Genomic DNA, 20,591 nt, shown 5'->3' with positions numbered 1-20,591 from the left:
TCACCAAGATCTTGTATTGATGATGGGAGAGTCGGACCACTGCGCAAAGTCTTCTCCAGGACATCCCAAAGATTGTACAATGGGGTTAAGGTCTGGACTCTGTGGTGTCTCACGCTCCCTGAACCACTCTTTCACAATTTGAGCCCGATGAATCCTGATGAATCATCTTGGAATATGCCCGTGCCATCAGGGAAGAAAAAAATCCATTGATGGCATAACCTGGTCATTCAGTATATTCAGGTAGTCAGCAGGCACATAATGTTGCTGAACCTAGACCTGACCAACTGCAGCAAACCCAGATCATAACACTGCCCTCCACAGGCTTGTACAGTAGGCACTAGGCATGATGGGTGCATCACTTCATCTGCCTCTCTTCTCACCCTGATCACTCTGGAACAGGGTGAATCTTCCTTCCAGTTTTTAATAATGTGTTGGACAGTTCTTAACCTAATTTAAAGTAGTTTCTGCAATCTCCTTCGATGTTTTCTCTGCTTGATGCATGCCAGTGATTTGACCCTTCTCAAACAGACTTAACATCTTTCCCACGACCACAGGATGGGTCTTTCAACATAGTAGTTTAAGAAATGAGAAGCTACTCATTGCATCAGTTGGGGTTAAATAACTTGTTGCCAGCTGAAAGATAATCACCCATGCAGTTATTATCCAATGGGAGGCTCTTACCTATTTGCTTAATTAAATCCATTGTATTGGCATTGTATTTAACGAAATGTAGCTGCAGTTGCGCACTTCGAACACAAGGGGTCTCCTACCCGCCTCCAACCCAGCCCAGGTGGTCGTCAAGGGAAACCACACCGTCATGGCAACCTGGCTGACGCTTTAAGAAACTGCACTTCCTGTTGGTAAACTGTGAAAGTGACCAATTTAATACGCGGAAACAGTTTTTCCTCCACTGTTAACTTGTAGTTTATCTTCAGGAAACTTAACTTAGCGATGACTTTCTTTAGCCGACTCTTTTTTTTCTCGAAAGGCTGAAGGCAGGAAAACAAGCTGAGCTCTTCTCGCACTCTTCCGTCCTGCACTGAAAGAAAGGTTTGCAATGAATTTAACACGGCCGAAGTCCTCCAAAGGGCGAAGCAGAACCGCTGTGGACAGCTCTTTTTTCGATGATTACACGGACTACAGCACCCAGAGGCCCCCTGTGTCTCCACACTCTCCTGCCGGGTCGGAGAGAAACCTCCGCTCCCAGTCCCAGCCTGCAATGTGGCAGACCGGGCAGCAGAGCCAGGGTGAAGTCCTGCAGATGCCCCATCAGGTCCCCGCTGCTCCACCTCAGTCCTTAAACAAGTACAAGGTGCTTCCGTCCATAGAGAGGAGACATTCAGAGGTGAGAAGCCTAGAGAGACACATGTCCAAGCTACACCTGTCTGATGATGCCACCCTGCAGCAAAGGCAGGAGGGGCCACATCCCCCCAGAGGGAAAGCCAGCAGCTCTGCGAGGGACCTCCAAGTCTGGCCCAAGCACCCACCTGATCCAGGACCACAAACAACCAAAGAAGCCCCTAGTAGTTTGCTCCTGGCTATTAGGGCACCTTGTGGCAGGAGGTTTCAGCAGCACTTTAACCCAGGAGACACCCTGCTGCAGGTAAAGATCAGTGCAGAGGCCATGTATGGAGTCCAGTACGGAGAGGCGTCAGTCGAGACCATGGATGTGCCGCGCAGGACCTTCACTGACATGGAGATGACTTTGGCCCAGTGTGGTATTGTCAACAGATCGGTTCTGTGCATTTCTCACAATGACAGCGAGGCGGAGAAAGAGTCAGGGTAATGATCAAGTGTTGATATGCTGTCGTAATCTGGATAATTTGAAGTCCTTTCCGGCAATCAAAAATGTTTCGCTAATTCTTTCTTGAATCAGATGATCGACTTTCACTTTGCAGAAGGAGAGTTTGATCTAAACAAATCTCAGAAACAAATCCCACAACTGGTTGGAGCTGATCCCAGTGCAATGTGAAACTCACACCAGTGATGATGAAATCTGAACCTGCAGTGCACATATGCTCAGAGCTGACTTTTCAGCAATATTAAAGGTCACATATTATCCTCATTTTCAACCAGTTTAAATAAGTCTCAGAGCTCCTCAAAAATGTCTGTGAAGATTCTTGTTCTAAATCCACTCTGATCCTGTATTTGATCACACCTATAAACCCCTCTATTTCAGCCCTGCTCAGAACAGGCTGTTTCTGTGTCTGTACCTTTAAATATGTAAATGAGCTGTGTCTGACCACACCCCCTCTCTGGAAGGGGATGTTGCTCTGGCTTTCTCGCTCCATGTCCTACTGTTAACGGTGAGAAGGCAGACTCAGAGGGCAGAACAAACACCTAGCTGTGGGAGTGTCACCCACCAGGGGGAGGGGTTACTGCCCTTTGTGATGTCATGAAGGGAAAATCTCCAAACGGCCTGTTTGAGCACACATTTTCTGAAAAGTGGAGCAGGCAAAAGACGCAGAGGATGGACTTTTCTCATGATTGGGGGTCATCATAAAATTTGTAGGACTAGGGACTCATATTAGTGTTAGGAAAACATGGTAAAGTATATTTTGCATAATATGCAACCTTTAAAAAATCTTCACAGAAGGAGTTTCAGAGCTCCAGATTATTGTTGTATTGTTTTGTAAGAATTTCAAACAGTTTTTTTTATCCATTTTGGAAAGAAAAAAAACACATTTGGCTGAGTTTATGTCGAGAGCAGGATATTTTCTTTGCAAAGTAGCGTACAACATACAAGGACTTGGTGCTTCGGAGGATGACAAACATATCAAAGAGAATAAGAGAAACTTAAAAATCCTCAATACAATTCAAAAAAGTAAATGAATGTGTAAAATAAAGCCATTGTTTTTAATGTAATGATGATCGAGCTGTGCAGTTTGTGCAAGATAATGAACAGACAAATGTCTTTAAACTAATCTGGACGTGACCTTTAAGAATGTACACGTTGAGATTTTGTAACTTTTAATAAAAATTTAGAGCGATGACTTTCAGTAATTCATCTGATTACTTGTTTTACAGTTAAATTGAATAGACTACTGGAAGGTAATTCACTAAGATGTAGTCTGTATGGTTAAGTAACGAGGTGCTGGATTCACAAGCATTCTGAGAATCCTCGAGGTCTCCTACTCACAGCTTCACAAGGATCTAGTCCCAACTTGAAGGTGGAAATTCAAAGTCATGATTCAATGATTTCTTAGAATTTAGTCAGTAGGAGAAACTCTTAGTACTTAGGAGGCTTTGTGATTGATGATCTGAACAAGATTGTATTAAAGCAGCAGAAAAGCTTATGAAGAATCTACTGTTAGTCGTTAATTGAAGGTAGATCTGGTGTGTCAGTGATCGCAGATATACTACTGCTTCAGGAAGTCTTTAAGTCGATTGCCATTTTTTTAACCTTTTTGTTTGAAACACTTGTCTGCTAAATAAATGTTCATCAGGAATCAGAGGCACAACTGTAATACAAACCTGAAAGTATATTTTCCCCTTGTGATTATACTTTTTATCTTCTTGTTCATTAATCAGAATTAATTCCAGCTGATAAAGAGCAATATGTTCCTGATGAAAAGTGCAGGAAGCATGATGAACGCTCCATTTCTAATGACATACAATTAAGACACACACTTTAGTTCACAACTGAACATTTACTCAAACAAAACAAAACAAACTGCAGAAAAGAGACATGTTTCTTGTCTTTTGAACACACTTTAGCTTTGATACAGATATACATCTTCTGGTCATATTACCTTGAATAAAGATTCCAAGCTGCTTTCAGACACGCCTGTTATAATACGACTTGGTAAGGTGCCAAACAACAGCAAGAAACCGAACTGGCTTAACATACCCCAGTATTTATTTATTTATCTTTGGCCACACAAAAACTGAGCCTCAGCTCGGGCTTCACAGCTTGATACAACCCCAAATTGAGATATTAGGAAACGTAATCGTCAGCGGCTAATCTGTCATATAATCCTTGAACTGCTTCCAGTCCCTTCAGGATGTTTTATGTGAACTCAACCTTTCACAGGCAATGCAAATGTCTATAGGTGACAATACTAAACTTATAACTAGAATTCACTTCAAATAATTCCACACTGCAAACAAACACTCTGAAGTATTGTCACAACCGTTCCTAAGTGCTGTTTGAACAGCCCATGGTTGCTTTAGGGTCTCTGGGAGACTTGCTTTAGGGTCTCTGGGAGACTTGCTTTAGGGTCTCTGGGAGACTTGCTTTAGGGTCTCTGGGAGACTTGCTTTAAGGCTTAAGGTGACTTCAGTAAACAATCCGAGTCGGACACATCAAATTAAATTCAAGTGAAAACTCTGGCACAAATAACTGCCGTGAAGTAAGTTTGCATAGTCAGCATGCAATTTTTCTTCTGTAAACAATAAAATGCAAACAATAAACCCTTGAAAGAACTCAAGTCAGAGTAACACTGCTTCAGTGAAGGTTAGTGCATGAAGCGAAGCGTTCAGCTGATCAGTGCTTCTATCTCCTCCAGATTGGTAGTGTCAAGCTTTGTGATTCTTCTGTCTGTGAGGGAGGACAGAGCAATAAAAGAGGTTAGGGCATTTCCTTACTTTAATTTATTAAACTGTGGGAAAACAAACAAACAGTAACTTACTGAAGTGCATCTCAATCTGGTTGATGACATCCATGCTCTGTTTGCTGTCCACCATGTTGACAGCAAACCCTCGTCTGCCGAAGCGTCCGGTGCGGCCGATCCTGTGCAGGTACGTCTCGTTGTCGGCGTTTCCGTCAAAGTCAACTGGGAGATCAAAGTTGACCACGAGAGACACTTGTTCCACATCAATGCCTGAGATCAAGGAACCACACATACCTTTGAGACATATGTTTCTTTTTATTTTAAATCACTTATTTTTTAATGATATCTTCCTCACCTCTGGAGCACACGTTTGTGGTCACCAGCACTTTCTCCTTTCCATTCCTAAAGCGCTCAATAACAGAAGCTCTCTGCTCCACAGTCATTTCCCCGCTCAGTAACGCCACCTGGTGGCCCTCTACGGTCAGGCTTGAAGCCAGCCAAGAAGCCATCTTGCGAGTCTAGAGAAAATGTTTGTGCACAATTGATTCAGTCAAACATACTCTTGTCAGGGGATAATTTTACAAAATATGGAAATTCTTGTAATTTACGAAATATAAGATACACTTTCTTTTAAAGGAAGTTGTAGAGCAACTGAGTCCTTCTGTGCGATTCTTCTCGTTCTTTGTTTTGGCTTATGCAGAAGGTAGGACAGATCGAAACTAAAAAACTCACAAGAAACTTCTTATTTTGAAGTTAGTGTCTCTTTAGCAGCTGTTACATTGTGCTCAGAACATTACCTGTATTGCAAAAGTTTCCTACAAGCCTTCCTTTCACCTTGAAATTGTGCCAATGAGCAAGATGTCAGAGGAAAATTAAGGTTAATATTGGAACTGGACATGGCAGTCAGTGAAACAACCAGAGAATCAGTGCATAATTGCAGTATTTTGCGATAATGTTACCAATGCAAACCCATGATAAAAGTCTTCATAAGCTCAACACATGAATTGCTTCCTTTGTCTTTTGTTAGTTGGGCTACTAATTATATTTCCAAGGTTGCGAGCTAAATAAAAGAATGAAAAAGAAAAAAAGAATTTGTCTAAGGCCACAAAGTTAAGACCTACACAGGGTTTAAACAGCAGGGGAGGGGAATCTGGATTTTCCATTCATAATATGTTATGTACTAAACCGGTTTAAACAGCTGACTTACCTGGCAGAAGATCATGGCCTGTGCGATGGTGAGGCTGCCGTACAGATTACAGAGTGCAGTGAACTTGTCCTCCTTCTCCCTACAGAACACATAGAACTGCTTGATGGTGTCCAGTGTCTCCTCCTCGCGTTTCAGCCTGATGATATTTGGCTCAGGAACCACCTGCTCTGCAAACCTCCACACAGAGTCCTCGAAGGTGGCAGAGAAAAGCAGCATCTGACAGTTCTTTGTCAGCTGTCTGCATTTGGAAAAAAAACAACAACAATGTGATGAGAAACATAAGAAGCCTGTTTCTGTGTAATCATCTTCAGGAGGTTTCTCTGAAAGGAACAAACCTGTGGATGCGAATGCTCTGGTCCCGGTGACCCTGTGTGGCAATCATCACATCAGCCTCGTCCAGCACAAACATTGTGATCTTCTTTGGGTCAATCAGCTTGTATTTGGTGCACCAGTCGAGGACTGTGCCTGGTGTTCCAATGACAATCTGCTCCTGCAACTTGACGCCTCGCCCCACTGAACAGAATGCAGAAGACTCATGAAGCAGTACATCAAAAAGGACTCTAATGACTTCATCAAACACAACCACAATCAATGTCACATTCTTACATCTGTTGCCCCGAATGGCGTATGCCAGCTTGACATCAGGATAAAACTTCCCCATCTGCTCAATGACTTGACCGATCTGCAGAGCGAGCTCGTATGTTGGCGCGATGCAGAGGCACTGAAAGAACGTACTCGTTTTTAGTGAGGAGAGTTTATCAGCACATGCGGTATTTTAAACATCTAGCATTGAACGTGGACACTGAAACTCTGGAGATTTCTTGTGACGTTTACCTGAGTCCATTCATTTTCTGGATTCACGTGACTGAGCATGGCCAGAGAAAAGGCCGCAGTTTTACCCGTGCCTGACTGCGACTGGGCGATCAGATTCTGGGGTCTGCAACCAAAGAAAATACAACCTTAAGGAAATGAATAAATCACTCAGGTGGGAGGATGATTTTTATGAACATGAACATTAAGGCGAGGTAGAAATAGTTCAGTCTTAGGATAACATCAAAGTTAATCTGGTGTGAATTAATGTCGTTTAAAGTTCTGCTCAAGCAAAAAGTGTAGAAGTGATTAGTTATTGTGACAGATTCTCAGTAGGAGGTGCGGCTTCTATTGTCCATAAATTCTATTAAAAGTGAAAAATTTATATTTGGAGTGTCTGTCAGGTAAACAAAAATGTGGATGGATATTTTAATTGGCTTTTTTTTTTCATTAACTTGCATACAACAAAACAAAAAAGAAAAAAAAAACATTTAAAAAAAACTGTAGTTGCAGTTAGGGCGGGGCGATATGGACCAAACCTCATATCTCGATATGTCTTTAATTAACAGTCAGCTGCACATTGTCAACATGTATATTAAAAAAATAAACTACCTGTTTTTGAAATCAAAAAGTAAAGCTATAAATTAAAAATGTTCTTTAAACACAAAAAAATTGTCATATTCTGCATAACAAAATAAACAGTGTTTTGTTATTCATTCATCGAGTTTAGCTTAGAGACGGAGAGAGGAGGAGCAGGGTGTAGAGTGACAGAGAGATGAACTGGCAGCTCTACAGAAGACATGTATAACACTATTTTAATGAATCATAAACTATATCGATATTAACGATATTGTCTCACCCTTGTTTTAAAATTATCGCTAGAACTTAAAAACTCCACATATCTCCCAGCCCTAGTTGCAGATAAAAACCTATGTTCTTAATGCTAAATCTGCTTCAACACACTCATTTTTTCCTGTGTGATATTGATCCAGATTTAGGTTTACATACCCCCTCTGGTTTACACTCCGTTATTGGGAGACATCTGATCTCACACTCAGAGGCCCGATTCACATGCACAAACAGGGACTTTGGAAAGATCTTAGGAGTCGTAAAACCACAGGTGTGAAACACGATAACGTTATGTTTAAATCTTTTTGATGCTCACAAAATAATCAAACCTGGATGAGAGAATAAATAGTGTGAGTCAAGTTGGGCTAAATTAGATTATTTCCATAATTCATTATTGTGAAGTATTTATTCTTTTGACCATTAAATCATACTACTGTCAAAACATATTACAAACTACAACAACACACACCTGATATATATCTCCCAAAGTTTAACTGGTGTTGTTAAGTTGCCCATTTTGTAAAATCAACACTTGCATTCAGAGATTTTTAAGAGAGAGAAGAAAAGCACATCTGCAAAACCTTCAACAGGAAAAGGTTCTTTATAAAAGATATATTAATTAATTACCAGAGTAAAAGGGAATGACGGTAATTTGCTCATTTCGTCAAAGCAATAGTACAAAATTCTAATTCCATTTTTAATCAAATAAAAAGAGAAAACTAATCTTAATATCTTCGAACCTCTGCCAGTAAACACACAATTTTCCTTTTATTAGCTTTCAAATTTGATGATTCATTTAATACGCATTGGCACAATTTGAATAGCTTGTTTCAGGGATAAAGTGAAATGCACTCACGGCTGTGCCAACATCATGGGTAAGGCGTTCTCCTGGATTCTGGATGGTCTGTTGAAACCCATGTTGTACACACCCTTCAGAAGCTCAGGTTTCCTATTGATCATCAAGACAGAAAAACAAAGTGAACTGTGGGCGGATGGGATGGAGGGGGAGATCTATGCACCTGTTTGGGAGGGGGGTCCCACTCACAGCCTGAGCTCCTCAAAGGTCTTCACTGAGTACAGGGGAGAGGTGGGGTCCCTCTGCAGAACCTCCACCTGATTCCTGTTGCGGACTAAAGACCTGCGAATCAGTTTATTCAACAGGGACTGCTCAGCCAGGTCCACTTTGTCCCCGTCAGCTCGCACACCTCCATTTTCTTTTCTCTCTGGCACCAGGTTGCCTGCACAGATGGAGGGGGGAGAAAAACACATCATAAGCACCTTTACACACCTCCAGATAGATGTTTATAACTTCAAATAAAGTTACCATTTATGTCTCCTCTCATATGGCGTGGACCTCGCACTCTTTCCAATTTTTTGGAGAAGTCAAACTAAGACAAAAAATACATTGTTAGTTGTGAATTAGGCCTGTGTGAGTTAGCCAGTCAGCTAAGCTGCTACCTCCCCATCAGCAGGTTCATTTCATATAACGGGTTACTTTTGTTTTTAAACCCGTTGGTCACCTTTAAATTTACCTGCTTTGCTGGAGTTGTAGCCTCTTGAAAGTCGACAGCCACGGCCCACGAGTCGGCAGACATTTTCAAACTTTTTTTTTTGTTGTTGTTGCTGCGTGTTTCTTTCGAGAACAAACTACACTTTTATCAAAAAGTTTGATGTCAGCGTGAGCGACGTGCAGCTGTTGCCCCTGACCTGCCCTGGACCACACCACTGATGCTGCTTTCAAGAGAATTGGAAATATGTCAACTTAGTTATTTTTTTAGTTTAATAAAAATAAATACATTAAAATCAATTAACTTGATTAAATGAAATAACCGAGACATGTGTTATATTTATAAACGTTCACAGTAAACCACATTTCCGTTGACTTTTGACGGATAAAGTTCAAAAGAAGTTTGATCTTAATTATATTTCTCGCTTTCACGGCTGTTGTACTATTTCTCTCTGCGTTGTTGATTTTATCAGTAACATATCCTTATTTAGTGGTGTTTTAACTTTAAATGTAACAGTTAAACAAAATAGCTCCTCGTGTTTTTAGAGCTAAAAATAATGCGTTAATGCGTTATTTCTCGTAATTACGAGCTTTGAAATTAACCCTTGAAGGTAGCATATTACTCCCAGCCTGTTTACAGATGACCCTGCTGACACGCCTATGATGACACATGATAAGGTATTTAACCAATCAAAAAAAGTCGATTTAACTATTCTTTCTCGAAAATCCCTTTATATCTTTCTCATATTTGGCTGTCACACGAGTCTTGTACAGCCTGCGGTTATGATTGACCGCAATGCAAATGTAAGTAGTCTAAAATGTCTCAGATTTTACATAGGTTAATAAGTCACTACTGATTGTTAGAGGAAGCTGATGAAAACATCTTGTCAGATGAGGGAGGATACAGTTGATACAGAATTGAATTGAGGTTAAAAATCTTTAAAACAACAACTTAATTTAATAAAAAAAATATCGTACAATGATAAAACTTTGACCTTTTCTCTACAGCTTTTAATACAATAAGAAAAGTGATTCAGCAACTTCCACAGTAAAATGTAGCCTAACTTTTACAGCTTCTTAATAAGCTGTGAAAACCAATTTAAAAATTATAATTTAGAAATGGACCACATGGGGCCACAGAATAAAAGACAAAATATAAATACAAGGTGTGCACAAGTGGAGGATTTAACAACATAGACAAAATGAAGGCATACTGTGCTAAATTGTGCAGGAAATAAAGAAGTCTTCGAAATGGTAAATTCAGCTTTACTGACTGCCATGCATGGACCTCCAAAAATAATCAATGAATGAGATGCATTCAACGAACAATACAGCTATGGTGAGTCCTGACCTATGGTCCTGACACTGCAAAGGCTACAAATACAATTTCACACACTTCTTCCAGAGGTTGGCGTACAGTTTTGTCCCAGTGTCATTTTTGTAGTGCTGATGGATTCCTGGATGAAAAAAAAAACTGTGCAATGGGTGTTTTTTCTACCCAGGGATAGGCCCTACTGAATTAAATTAACACCATCACACTGGGTCAAAGCACCCCATTTACAGGGGGTCAGGCTAGGTCAGGTTAACCCATTATTGTGTATCTATTTTCACCAATGTTTTCCAGTGAGAAATTACAATACTGTCAGCCCTGTAGTGCAAAATCAGGTTGGAATTGTATTCCAGGTTGGAATACAATGTGCTTTAATTTGAGAATTAAGTATGAGTGTGTGTTTGTGATCGTCTTTGAGAGGTTGAGGCACTGATGAAAAGGAGAGGAAAGGGGAGGGGGGGAGGGGGGGTTGCCGAGTGTTATTGGCTGCAGGTTGATTCAATTTGGAGGCGGATGTTGAGCATCAGCCAAACCCACCTACACTCACGCACTCTCACACACACAGATAACACAGGCAGAGATAATCGAGATTTGGCAACCGCCAAAATGACTTTATGAACACTCATTAATCGCCATGGTAACCTCAGGAAAACAGATGGATCAAAAGGAGTGATCAGAAAATATAGAGACAGCCAAACACCCACAATGGATTTAAACATTGACAGCTTTCCAATCGCACAGGAGGGAGGAGGGGTGAGAGATTAAAGGTGATATGGGGTGGGGGGGGGGGGGGGGTGCATGCAGTGATCACCACACATTTGTTTCTCTCCTGGTGTTGCAGTGGCATGTCAATCAGTCTCACGGTGGGCTATTAAAAAGAATACCTGAATGGTTTGTGATTTCATCAGGGAGGGCTGGACTGAGTGGGTGGTGCTGATGCTGATGCTTTGGATGTGACGGAAAGGGGGGTGTTTATTGGAAGACCCGTGCCCCCCTCTCCCTCTCTGCCTCTCTCTCTCGCTCTCTCTCTCTCTCTCTCTCAAATCCTTCTAACTCCAGCATCCACAGGGGAAGAGGGGGAGGAAGAGGAAAACAAATAAAACTGTTTTTTTTGTTTTTTTTGCAACCACATGTTGCCGTGTGCTTGATTGCAGCAGCTTCTCCGCCAACCTTTCCCTCTCTCTTTGCGCCGTGCGTCCAACCAGCAATGTGGCCGCTGCATCTGTAGCTTCTACCACCTGTGGCAGCACTCCTGTTCCCTCTACGCCACAGAGAGAGAGAGAACAAAAAAAGGGGTCGGAGAAGAGGAGGATATCTTTCATGATAAGTGGACTTGTGACAAGGAGAGATCCTCGCTGCAAACCCAGCTGACACAAATGAAAGGTAAGATAGTGAGGCTGATATTGTGCTCATATCAGATGCATTGTTATTGCTGCAGTGTGTCCTTTTGATGATGCATATTTTACCCATCTCTTGTCACATAATTTAAAAATGAAGAAAAGGTTGACTAGGTAGATCATTAAAAACTACCGGCGATGCATGTTGATTAACGCTGTAAACAGATTTCCAGACACGGTCTTCCAACAGGTGGTTAGCGCAGCAGCATCTGCTCTCTGTTTTTTGACACTAATGAGTGCAGAGGAGTGTGGCATTGCTGATAGAAAATATGGGGAGTTGATGGTTTTTGCTGGTGTTTAAAGCAAACTCCCCCCCAGACAGAGGCTTGGTGACTCATGTGACAGGAGAGAAGCATCCTGGGACTTCCACTTTTAACACTAATTACTAAAAGCTGAAAGACCGTAGAGAGAGTGACATCTTGGAGGGAAAAACTGTCAAATGTAGTTTTATAAAGCGTGCAACTAAGTTATGTAGAATTCAATGTGATGGATCTTTAATTTCACATAAATATGTATTGATGTTCTCTATATCTCATCAGTGAATTTGTCATCTTGTCACTGCCAGCATTGGGTTAGTTTGCAGCTCGACAGCGCTTTCATTTGTCTTTTTATTAAGTCTTTTCTTTTTTCACCTGTATGAGTAGATTGTTTCCGTTGAGGGACAAAGGCTCAATCTGTTGGTGACTGGACACATGATGGCACTGTTGAGGCGAACACAAAGTAGTAATTACATCTCTGTGACCTTTTCCTCACCGTAACTAACCATTTGGTGCCTGAATCCCTGTGTTGCTCATTAAAGAGACTGATCGACTTTTTTTTTAATTGATTTTGAACAGGCTTATTATGCAGCCAAGGAGAGTGAAGGGAAGTTTTGTCTGTTGAGTATAGTTTGAATTGACTGGTGTTTAATTGCAATTAGTCATGGTATCAAAAATAAATGCACAGATGTTACTGGTCAGTCTGCAGGCAAGCAATCAAGCAAGCAGAGCTGTCTCTATGGAAATTGCTTTCGTCATAACACTTCCTATCAAGCCTGTGCTGGGGATCTGGTCGTGCAGCAGGCACAGACCCTTGACAGCACATTACCAAGATTGCTTGTAGAGGAGACGGCATTAACAATAAAGCGCAGCACAGGGAAAAATAGAATTATAACTCGCCTAATTAGCTGCTGTGCTTTCCTCCATGAGATTTATCTGTATCTCGGGTTTCTGGTTTTCACTGGATACTGTTTTCCTCCTGTTATGTTGTGTTGTGATGATGAAACAGCCTTAAATTGCTCTGACCTCTTATCTACCGGTGTCACCCAAAGGCCCTCTTGATTTTTACCTCGGCTCTTATCATAAAAGATGATTGAGGCTGGGGTATCTATAAAGCCAACTTGACTGATTTGATGTCCAAGGCATGCTTTCATCTTGTTCTGGATTCAGTGATGAGACACTGACTTGTGTTTGATATCATTGCTAGGTAACTAAAAGGAGAAAAAAAGAAAGAAAAAGGAAAAGGTTTTTGCCGTTGTAAGTGTATTTCTTTAGAGAAAATTGCATAAACTAGCACATACATAAATTTGCTTATTGATAATTGTTAAATAATTTTTCCATCTCACCATTTGCTAACTGGTGAGACAACAATGCTAAAATAATCCTCGTCAAAAATCTCCATTCGATTGTACTTAACAAGACTGTAAATGCCGTCTACACAGTAAGTTAGCTAACTAGCAAGATATAGGGCTGTTAGGTCATAACACAACAATAAAGTGAAGAACTACTGTTAGCGGCAGCCGCTAAATGTCGTAGCTAGTTGATTCAGAGATAGTTGCATCTGTTTCTTTTTAATTTAAAACATATTTCTCAGAGACAGAGACACAACTCCCTATAAAGATAAAAAATGAAGTATTTCTGTGTGGTTGGGCAAGTGAATAACACTAGCTAACAATTTTAACTAGTTGGGCTTTTTATAGGGCATGACATTACCGCTAGGGCTAAGCTATTGGCTAACCAGTTAGCCTCCTCCTAGGTATACAGCATGAGCAGTAACCTAGATTTATTAAGCAGTTATCTGTGTCTGGTTATTATGTGTATTAGTAGCAGATGCTTGATTGTTTCTTCACAGTAACAGCCAGACTATGACCCAGAAACTTTGTGATTGTTGCTCTGGCTAATTGGACCAGCTGTTGGACTTGCTAGCATTGAGTCAATAAGTGAATTTCTATGATGCTACAAAAGAACTTGAATTATTGCATTAAAAAGAGAGTACATAACAATGTGAAATGATGGTTTGGATCCCATTTCCCTTTTTGATATTGAACATTATTAACTGATGGATTTTTTTTTTTTTGTCATACTTTGGGAACAAACCAGAATCCTAAAACCAGCACCATGCCTGGACTCATTAACAAGGAGAACCGGAGCGCCCTGCCCCTCAGTGTCTCTGACATCACTTCCTGTGTCAGGGGTTACACTCTGGCCATGTCAGCCTCCATGACCTATGAAAACATTGAGGATCATGCAATCGAGGGTGAGTGTGTTCACAACAGGAGACTAATTTGTTTACATCAGCTGTGTGGATCCCTGTTACTTTCAAATACTATCCGCTCTGACACACACTGTTATAATATTCAGCATGATAGACTGAACATGTTTAGTCTAATTGCTTATTTGCTGCCTCTGGTTCATGCCCTTGTTTCGTTTTTTTTTCTCTGTCAGGGATGTTCATTTATCCACTGGAGGAGAATTCCATCGTTGTGGGGTTTGAGTCAATGATATCCAGTCAGATTATAACTCTGCAAATCAAAGACAAGGCAAAAATTGACGACTGTTATTTGGATTGCTGCAACACATCTAATGGAGCCCTTCAGAGTGGCAGTGGTAAGGTTAAAGCTCCTCTAATCAGTAGTATTACAGTATTTATTTTATCAGCTAGACCCACTTATCTTTGGGCGTTTTAACTGTCATAGGGTACACATTACTAGGCTATGTGTGAGAGGACTAAACAGAGAAACAGAGAATAAGAGTTCCCCATCGTCTCTTTGGAATATTTTTCAGCTTATTGTTTTTTGTTCTGTCCTACCACTTAACTGTTTTGATTCTCTGTAATGTCTCTGTAAGTGTTTTCAACGCTTAAACTCAAAAAAAAAACTCTTTTTTAACACTACCTGTTCAGCATCAATTGGACATATTGAGGTATAAAGTTGCCTAACATTCCACTCCTAATGAATGGCAATGTGACTCTGTGTCTGTCATATGTTAATAGGTAATATATACTCCCAAGTGCTCGAGTTTAAAGCTTGTTGTGCTGCCCCCAAGTGCCCAAAAATAATTCCAATGTACGTTAAAGAGGCTCTCCACTGATTTCTTCTCTCCTAATTGGACTTCTGTCTAATGTGTTGTGTTAAGTAATTTGTGTGTCTTGATGGATGTCACTATCTTGTTGGCTGCAAAAGGAATCCGCCCACAGGTGCAAATTAAGTAAGCTGAACCCGAACATGAATCTGTGTGCCAGATGCCAGATGCTGTATCAGTTAGAGATAATTATAGGTTAGGTTTAGGTAGAAACAGGCAAATGGTAGTGACATTAAGGTATGGTACTTCACGTAAACAAAGAAGTAGAGAAACCCTTGAAAGACGGATGATGACTAATGCAAGTCTGAGTTTTTACTTAAGATGCAGCTGACTCAATTTTCAGAGCTCCCTCTTACAGGCACTGGAGAGAAATCACCTTGGAAGTTGTAGTAGATTGACGTAATCATACTTATCTTGTCTGGTGTTCCAGGCCACATAGTGATGGATGAGGATTTGGAGAGAACAGTGTTAGTGGTTAACCTCGGGATGATCCCGCCCATGGAGACAGTCCATGTGCTGGTTAGCACCTCCTCTGAGCTCTCCACCCTGCCCAATGGAGGCATCAAGGTGTCCTCCCCACCGGTGTGCACACCTCGAGTGCAGAGGACCATCAATGAGGAGCAGGGACTTTCTCCAAACTTCTCCAGAACGTAAGAAACATTTATTTTTGTTATGGTAGTGTAGTTTGAAGCTGGATTTAACACTGAATTTCTGCTGCAAAATTAAAGTTTGTGTGCAATGTAAAATGATTGAACCAACCGTTTCTTTTTTTTTTTTTAAGCTGCATTTTATGTAGATATGCTGTGTTTCTCCTAGGCGTGACAGGAACACCTGTGCCTCAAGTCCTCACGATCAAACTCCCAACACGCCTCCTCAGCTGTGGCTTGCTTCACTGCTGGAGGAGGAGACCATCAACTCCATGGACTACGAGTTTAACTTCCAGCTGGAGATACGGGCTCCCTATCTCCTCGCAGGTCAGAAACCTAACCAAAATGAGTCACATGTTTGATGGATTGTTTCATTGAGTGCATCATAAGATTTGAAGACGTCATACCTTTTTAGCCAGTTTGTATAGTAGTTTAAGAGGCCTGGTCACTTGAGATATCTGGATTATAAGCATTGCATTCCAGTGCTCCTAGAAAGCTTTCAACTTTGAAATAAGAAGTCGTAGTTGTGACGCATCCTTCAGTGAAGTGCACTAAAAGAAAAACAGTGCTGCGCTCTCATAACATAGAAAAACATAGATCCATTTTTATGGAAAGAGCATGAAAGTATGCAAATCATTTATTTACAACTGCAATAAATACTACCTTAACACATAAAGACAAACTTCCAGTAGCCTGTTGAAAATAGAAACAATAGTTGATTTTAATCTACAATAAATCCAGCGTCTGATTAGACAAATAGCCAATCGTAGATTTGGACTTTGGGGTGGCCAATCAGATTTCAAGGGGGGGCCCAGTTTGAGTAGAAATAAATAACTTCCCTGGCAAAGAAGTACTCTGGGCCTTAATCCCATGTGTCGATAAGGACCTGCTTCCAGGCAGAATTGTTACCTTTGAACAGAGCCAGGCTAGCTGCTTTCCTTGTTTCCAGCCTTTATGCTAAGCTAATAGCGCACTGCCTATAACCTTATTTATCAAACCAACACGAGCGTCAATCAGACTTCATATCTAACACTCAACTAGAGAGAGTGAAAAGTCTATTTCACAACATCAAATTCTAGTGGAAGTGCAGTTAATATGAAACTACAGCTAATTCTAATACATCTTAAGAAAAACAGTGATAGCCAGGTATAATTTTGTGTTCTCATAGATATGATATGATATAAGGGGGCGGCTGTGGGTCAGTGGTAGAGTCGGTCATCTCTTAACCGGAAGCTTGGGGTTTCGATCCCCAGCTCATGCAGCCTTGGCAAAGACACAGAACCGCAAATTTCTCCCGCTGCTCCCTTGGCAGCGTTTGAATGTGTTTGGATTAGTTAACACCGATGGACACTTTACGTAGCTGCAGCCTCTGCCGTCAGTGTGTGAATTGAAAGGTGTGTAAAAGTGCTTTGAGTAGTCATACGGCTAGAAAAGCCAAGTCCATTCACCGTGTCAGTGGGATATGCTGGTTTGTGATTGCTGTTATTACAGCAGGTGGGTTATTGAATCTGCTGGTTTAATAACAGGTTGCTGTCTTGTGTAGGTGTGGAGAGTCCGTCTCACGCTATCCGAGCCGATGCGGATCCTCTGGCCCGCTCTGCCACCAGCGTCGTGATCACGCTCGCTGACAAGTACACTTACGACTGTCCTGTGGAAATCCTCATCTACCCGAGCGGTGAGTCCACACACAGCCTCCAAAACACTCTCACATCTCAGCCCTGCAATTATTCTCTCCTCTTCTCTCAAGTACAATATTTTGAAATTGTTTATTTCGGCGCTGTCGGGCTTCTTTTACAGGGTTTATTTTGTGTGTGTGTGTGTGTGTGTCAGGCTCATAAAGAGATCAGTTGTGAGGTGATTCACTGACTCACTTTTTGTGCGTGAGTGCCTCATCAGGAAAAAAAAAAATTGCCCTCCTCTTATTATTTTATGACATACCAGCAGACTCAGACTTCTTTGTGTGGGTGTGCATTGTCAGGGCTCCCCCCCCCCCTCTTGCACTCTCTGTCTTTCTCTCACCGCCTTCTTGACCTACACAGTACGTGTGGGCCAGTCGTCGCCCAGAGGCAGGAGTGAGCGCTGGCCTCGCTGATCCTCTTATGAAGGTTTCCTTAACAAACAGAGCAGCTGCCGGTGCTCGGCAATTTAATTCAGCTCAGACTGCTGCTCCTGTTTCAATCACCATATGGATGCTCAGCTTGATGGAGAGATGGGGGAAACTGAGCCGCATAACAGACATGTCAATTAAATGATTCGAGGGTTCATTTGGATATTTTGTAACAATATAAGAACTTCATTTTATAACTTTTTTTTATCGATGAAAACCAGAAAGGGGGATAAGACCACAAGTTGTTCTAATTTATGCATACATCATTCATATTTCATTTATATTCATATGACATCTTTGTCGTTATTTCCCTGCAGAATCTAACAATAATTTAATAATATCATTAAAGGCTTTCTATGTGATTTTTCACACTTAAATGTTGCAGAAATCAAGTATCTCCTCTGAAAATAACTCTGTGAGTCATGACTGTCTACAATGGGTGTAACACCCGAGTCCCACTGTCTGTGATGTTTTCAGAGTTTTCAGAGTCCTATCTTCAGTTTGTTTACATCGCCCGGACGGCCGGCTGACTCCTCCCCTCACGTATAAAAGTTGTTTAATTGAGGGACTAGAGAAAAGAAGAATAACATACTGTACTCACTGCTTAACTGTGTTTCTAGATCACGCTCATTTCAGGTAAATTTACATGCAGTGTGAAGATACGAGCATAATAAAGATCGCTAGTATTAGCATGCTAACACAACAATGCACTGCGAGTTGTTTTGGTTTCATGTTGGTGCTCAAGGGCGACATCTGCTGGATCAAAAAATCGCATATAAAGCCTTTAACTAAAAGGTCACTCAGAGAGCGCAGACCTCTGCCAAGGTCAGTCCTCCATGATACGTGAATCTGCAATTGCAATCAGTATAGTTACTAAACATATATTTGTGGAAATCAGAAAACGCTTAATTATCATGTCCATGTACTTAAATGTGAACTGTTTGGACGGAAACCAAATGATGAAAATGGCTTGTAATGGAAGGAAGTTGTTACAATAAAGCTATATGCTGAAATGAAAGAAACGTAGATCCACTTTGATGTAGAAACTGATTCTACAATTTGGATGACATAGCTCGTTTTTATAAGGCAAACATGTTGTGGGTTCCTTCATCAACAATGCCATACTGTTCCACAAAGTTTTAGTTAAATGTGACGAATCATGTTAAGATGAACTAGAAAACAAACAAAGGTTCTTAATCATGAAACGTAACTTGGACTTGGCTTCAGAGATGACGGAGACGTGATGGATAAATTAACCAATTTCAAACCAACTTCACTTTTTAATTCAAGGTTCAAATTTGGATTTGACTCAAGGTTTAACATCTGGATCAAAAGTACCCAGGAATACCTTTAGACACATTTGACTTAAAGCTCCTGTGAGGAGGAACGTTCAGCCTGTGTTGATGTTGGCGCCCCCTTGTGGACAATGGAGCAACTGCTATCTCTTTGCTGGTTTTTGTCCTGCACATAATTAAGTAGTTATTGTTTTTTTTAATCTCATCCTGCTCATTTTCACTCATTGTCAATATTTGCTGTGAAAAATGTAAAAAGAAAAGTACAAAATCAGTTTTTGCAGCATGATGTCAGCGACTTTGTCGGACACATACACTACGGCAGAAGTTTCAGGCATTAAAAAGAACTATTTCAAAATAATCTGTGTATTTACTGATGGTCTTGTTTGCCTTTGTGGCTCATAAAGAGTCATCAAAACTGTTATTTAGTTTGTTTTACAACAAGTTAAAACCTCCTCACAGGAGCTTTAAATCACAAATGATATTGCCTGGAGCTGGCAAGTAAAATATTCAGAACCTGTTTATGTAAAAACATGTCAAAACAACTTAAGGAAGGAGAGATATCGAAAGACAATATAAATGCCTTTTCAGACTAAAAGGCCCTACAGATATTATCTAATAAACAGAAACAGCTTAAATCCCCAGGATGCTCTTAACCCTCTGAGTAAATTGTGTTTTTCTTTGTATAAATATCAGATTAATTCTCCTTTACACATTTCCACTTCCTACCCAGACGCTCTTCTTCTACCTCGTCTCATTTCCAGACATTGTCCATCAGTTTTATTGTGCGTCTGTATTAATAGTTATGTCTGTGTCCTTTCAAACTGTGTCCCCGCAGAACCTCATCTGCCCCATGTGCTCATAGAGAACGGAGACATGACGCAGGAGGAGTACGACGAGTTCCTTCACGGCCGGAGCGATTTTATCAAGGCCACCAAGAAGGACTCCAGCAACGAGAGGAAAGTGAGTGTGTCAGCCGCGTTATTACCTTTGCCTGATCTGATGGCAACAGGGAAGACTACATTGCAGTATCACAAACAACGCCCTGCAACAGAAACCATTTGTGCAAAGCTGCAGTGTTCATGTCCCATTATTTCATCACCCCATTGATCTGCGCACGCACACAGCATCAATTTATCGATCGGCCTGCCCTGTCTGAATGTGCAATCAAGATAACAAACTCCATCCTCCTTCACAGACCTGATCACGTCACATTTTATCACAAGCAAGTTTCTGATAAATACCTCATTAGCTGTCCTAACCCCTCAAATGTATATTTTTATAGTTTTTTTACAAGCTAAGCTGAACACATTTTGTTTTTTTAATGTCAAATAATTAATTTGTCCCTCTCAAGTAATAAAGTGCACAGCAGCCTGGAGAAGATCCTGAAATAAGGACCGCTTTGTAACAAAAAAGGGAATGAATTGTGATTAGGGAATTGGTATGAATCAAAATTTGTGACCCCCAATAATCTAAATTGAATTGAATTGCGAGATATTGAAAGATTCCCACCTCTAGTTTTCTTTTTTTTTTTCTCTCTGTGAAATGTTCAAT

General features: G+C 40.9%; 3 protein-coding genes across 3 annotated transcripts in view; 2 read left to right on the top strand and 1 right to left on the bottom strand.

Annotated features, from left to right (window-relative positions):
- Window positions 1–798: 798 nt before the first annotated feature.
- On the top strand, window positions 799–3,012 carry ubxn10 (UBX domain protein 10). Its single transcript, XM_061058101.1, has one exon. It carries the CDS (start codon window positions 1,058–1,060, stop codon window positions 1,784–1,786), a length of 729 nt encoding a protein of 242 aa, XP_060914084.1. The 5' UTR covers window positions 799–1,057; the 3' UTR covers window positions 1,787–3,012.
- Window positions 3,013–3,630: 618 nt separating this feature from the next.
- ddx19a (DEAD-box helicase 19a) lies at window positions 3,631–9,155 on the bottom strand. Its single transcript, XM_061058027.1, has 11 exons — window positions 8,952–9,155; window positions 8,744–8,807; window positions 8,465–8,657; window positions 8,276–8,368; window positions 6,595–6,697; window positions 6,367–6,481; window positions 6,096–6,273; window positions 5,761–5,998; window positions 4,909–5,071; window positions 4,632–4,823; window positions 3,631–4,540 (listed from the first exon to the last, which is right to left on the bottom strand). Exons 1-11 carry the CDS (start codon window positions 9,012–9,014, stop codon window positions 4,479–4,481), a joined length of 1,464 nt encoding a protein of 487 aa, XP_060914010.1. The 5' UTR covers window positions 9,015–9,155; the 3' UTR covers window positions 3,631–4,478.
- Window positions 9,156–11,325: 2,170 nt separating this feature from the next.
- The window catches only part of vwa5b1 (von Willebrand factor A domain containing 5B1), a 30,800-nt gene continuing 21,534 nt past the window's right edge, over window positions 11,326–20,591 (top strand). Inside the window, exons 1-7 of the mRNA XM_061057997.1 lie at window positions 11,326–11,639; window positions 14,011–14,167; window positions 14,356–14,517; window positions 15,422–15,641; window positions 15,808–15,965; window positions 17,182–17,313; window positions 19,876–20,000. Of these exons, the coding sequence (XP_060913980.1) occupies window positions 14,029–14,167; window positions 14,356–14,517; window positions 15,422–15,641; window positions 15,808–15,965; window positions 17,182–17,313; window positions 19,876–20,000 (936 nt within the window). The 5' untranslated portion in view covers window positions 11,326–11,639; window positions 14,011–14,028. The remainder of the gene's footprint in view (window positions 11,640–14,010; window positions 14,168–14,355; window positions 14,518–15,421; window positions 15,642–15,807; window positions 15,966–17,181; window positions 17,314–19,875; window positions 20,001–20,591) is intronic.

The sequence above is a fragment of the Labrus mixtus genome, chromosome 15 (assembly GCF_963584025.1).
Source record: "Labrus mixtus chromosome 15, fLabMix1.1, whole genome shotgun sequence".
NCBI lineage: Eukaryota > Metazoa > Chordata > Actinopteri > Labriformes > Labridae > Labrus > Labrus mixtus.
The sequence above is the reverse complement of the archived record's forward strand: the minus strand, read 5'-3'. Positions and strand labels throughout refer to the sequence as shown.

Excerpts from the sequence above, each read along its gene's own strand:
- ubxn10 (XM_061058101.1), top strand. The coding sequence starts at position 1,058 with ATGAATTTAACACGGCCGAAGTCCTCCAAAGGGCGAAGCAGAACCGCT.
- ddx19a (XM_061058027.1), bottom strand. The coding sequence starts at position 9,014 with ATGTCTGCCGACTCGTGGGCCGTGGCTGTCGACTTTCAAGAGGCTACA. Across the intron at positions 8,808-8,951 it reads CTACAACTCCAGCAAAGCAG|TTTGACTTCTCCAAAAAATT; the intron begins GTAAATTTAAAG and ends TTTTTGTCTTAG. Across the intron at positions 4,824-4,908 it reads CACAAACGTGTGCTCCAGAG|GCATTGATGTGGAACAAGTG; the intron begins GTGAGGAAGATA and ends CCTTGATCTCAG.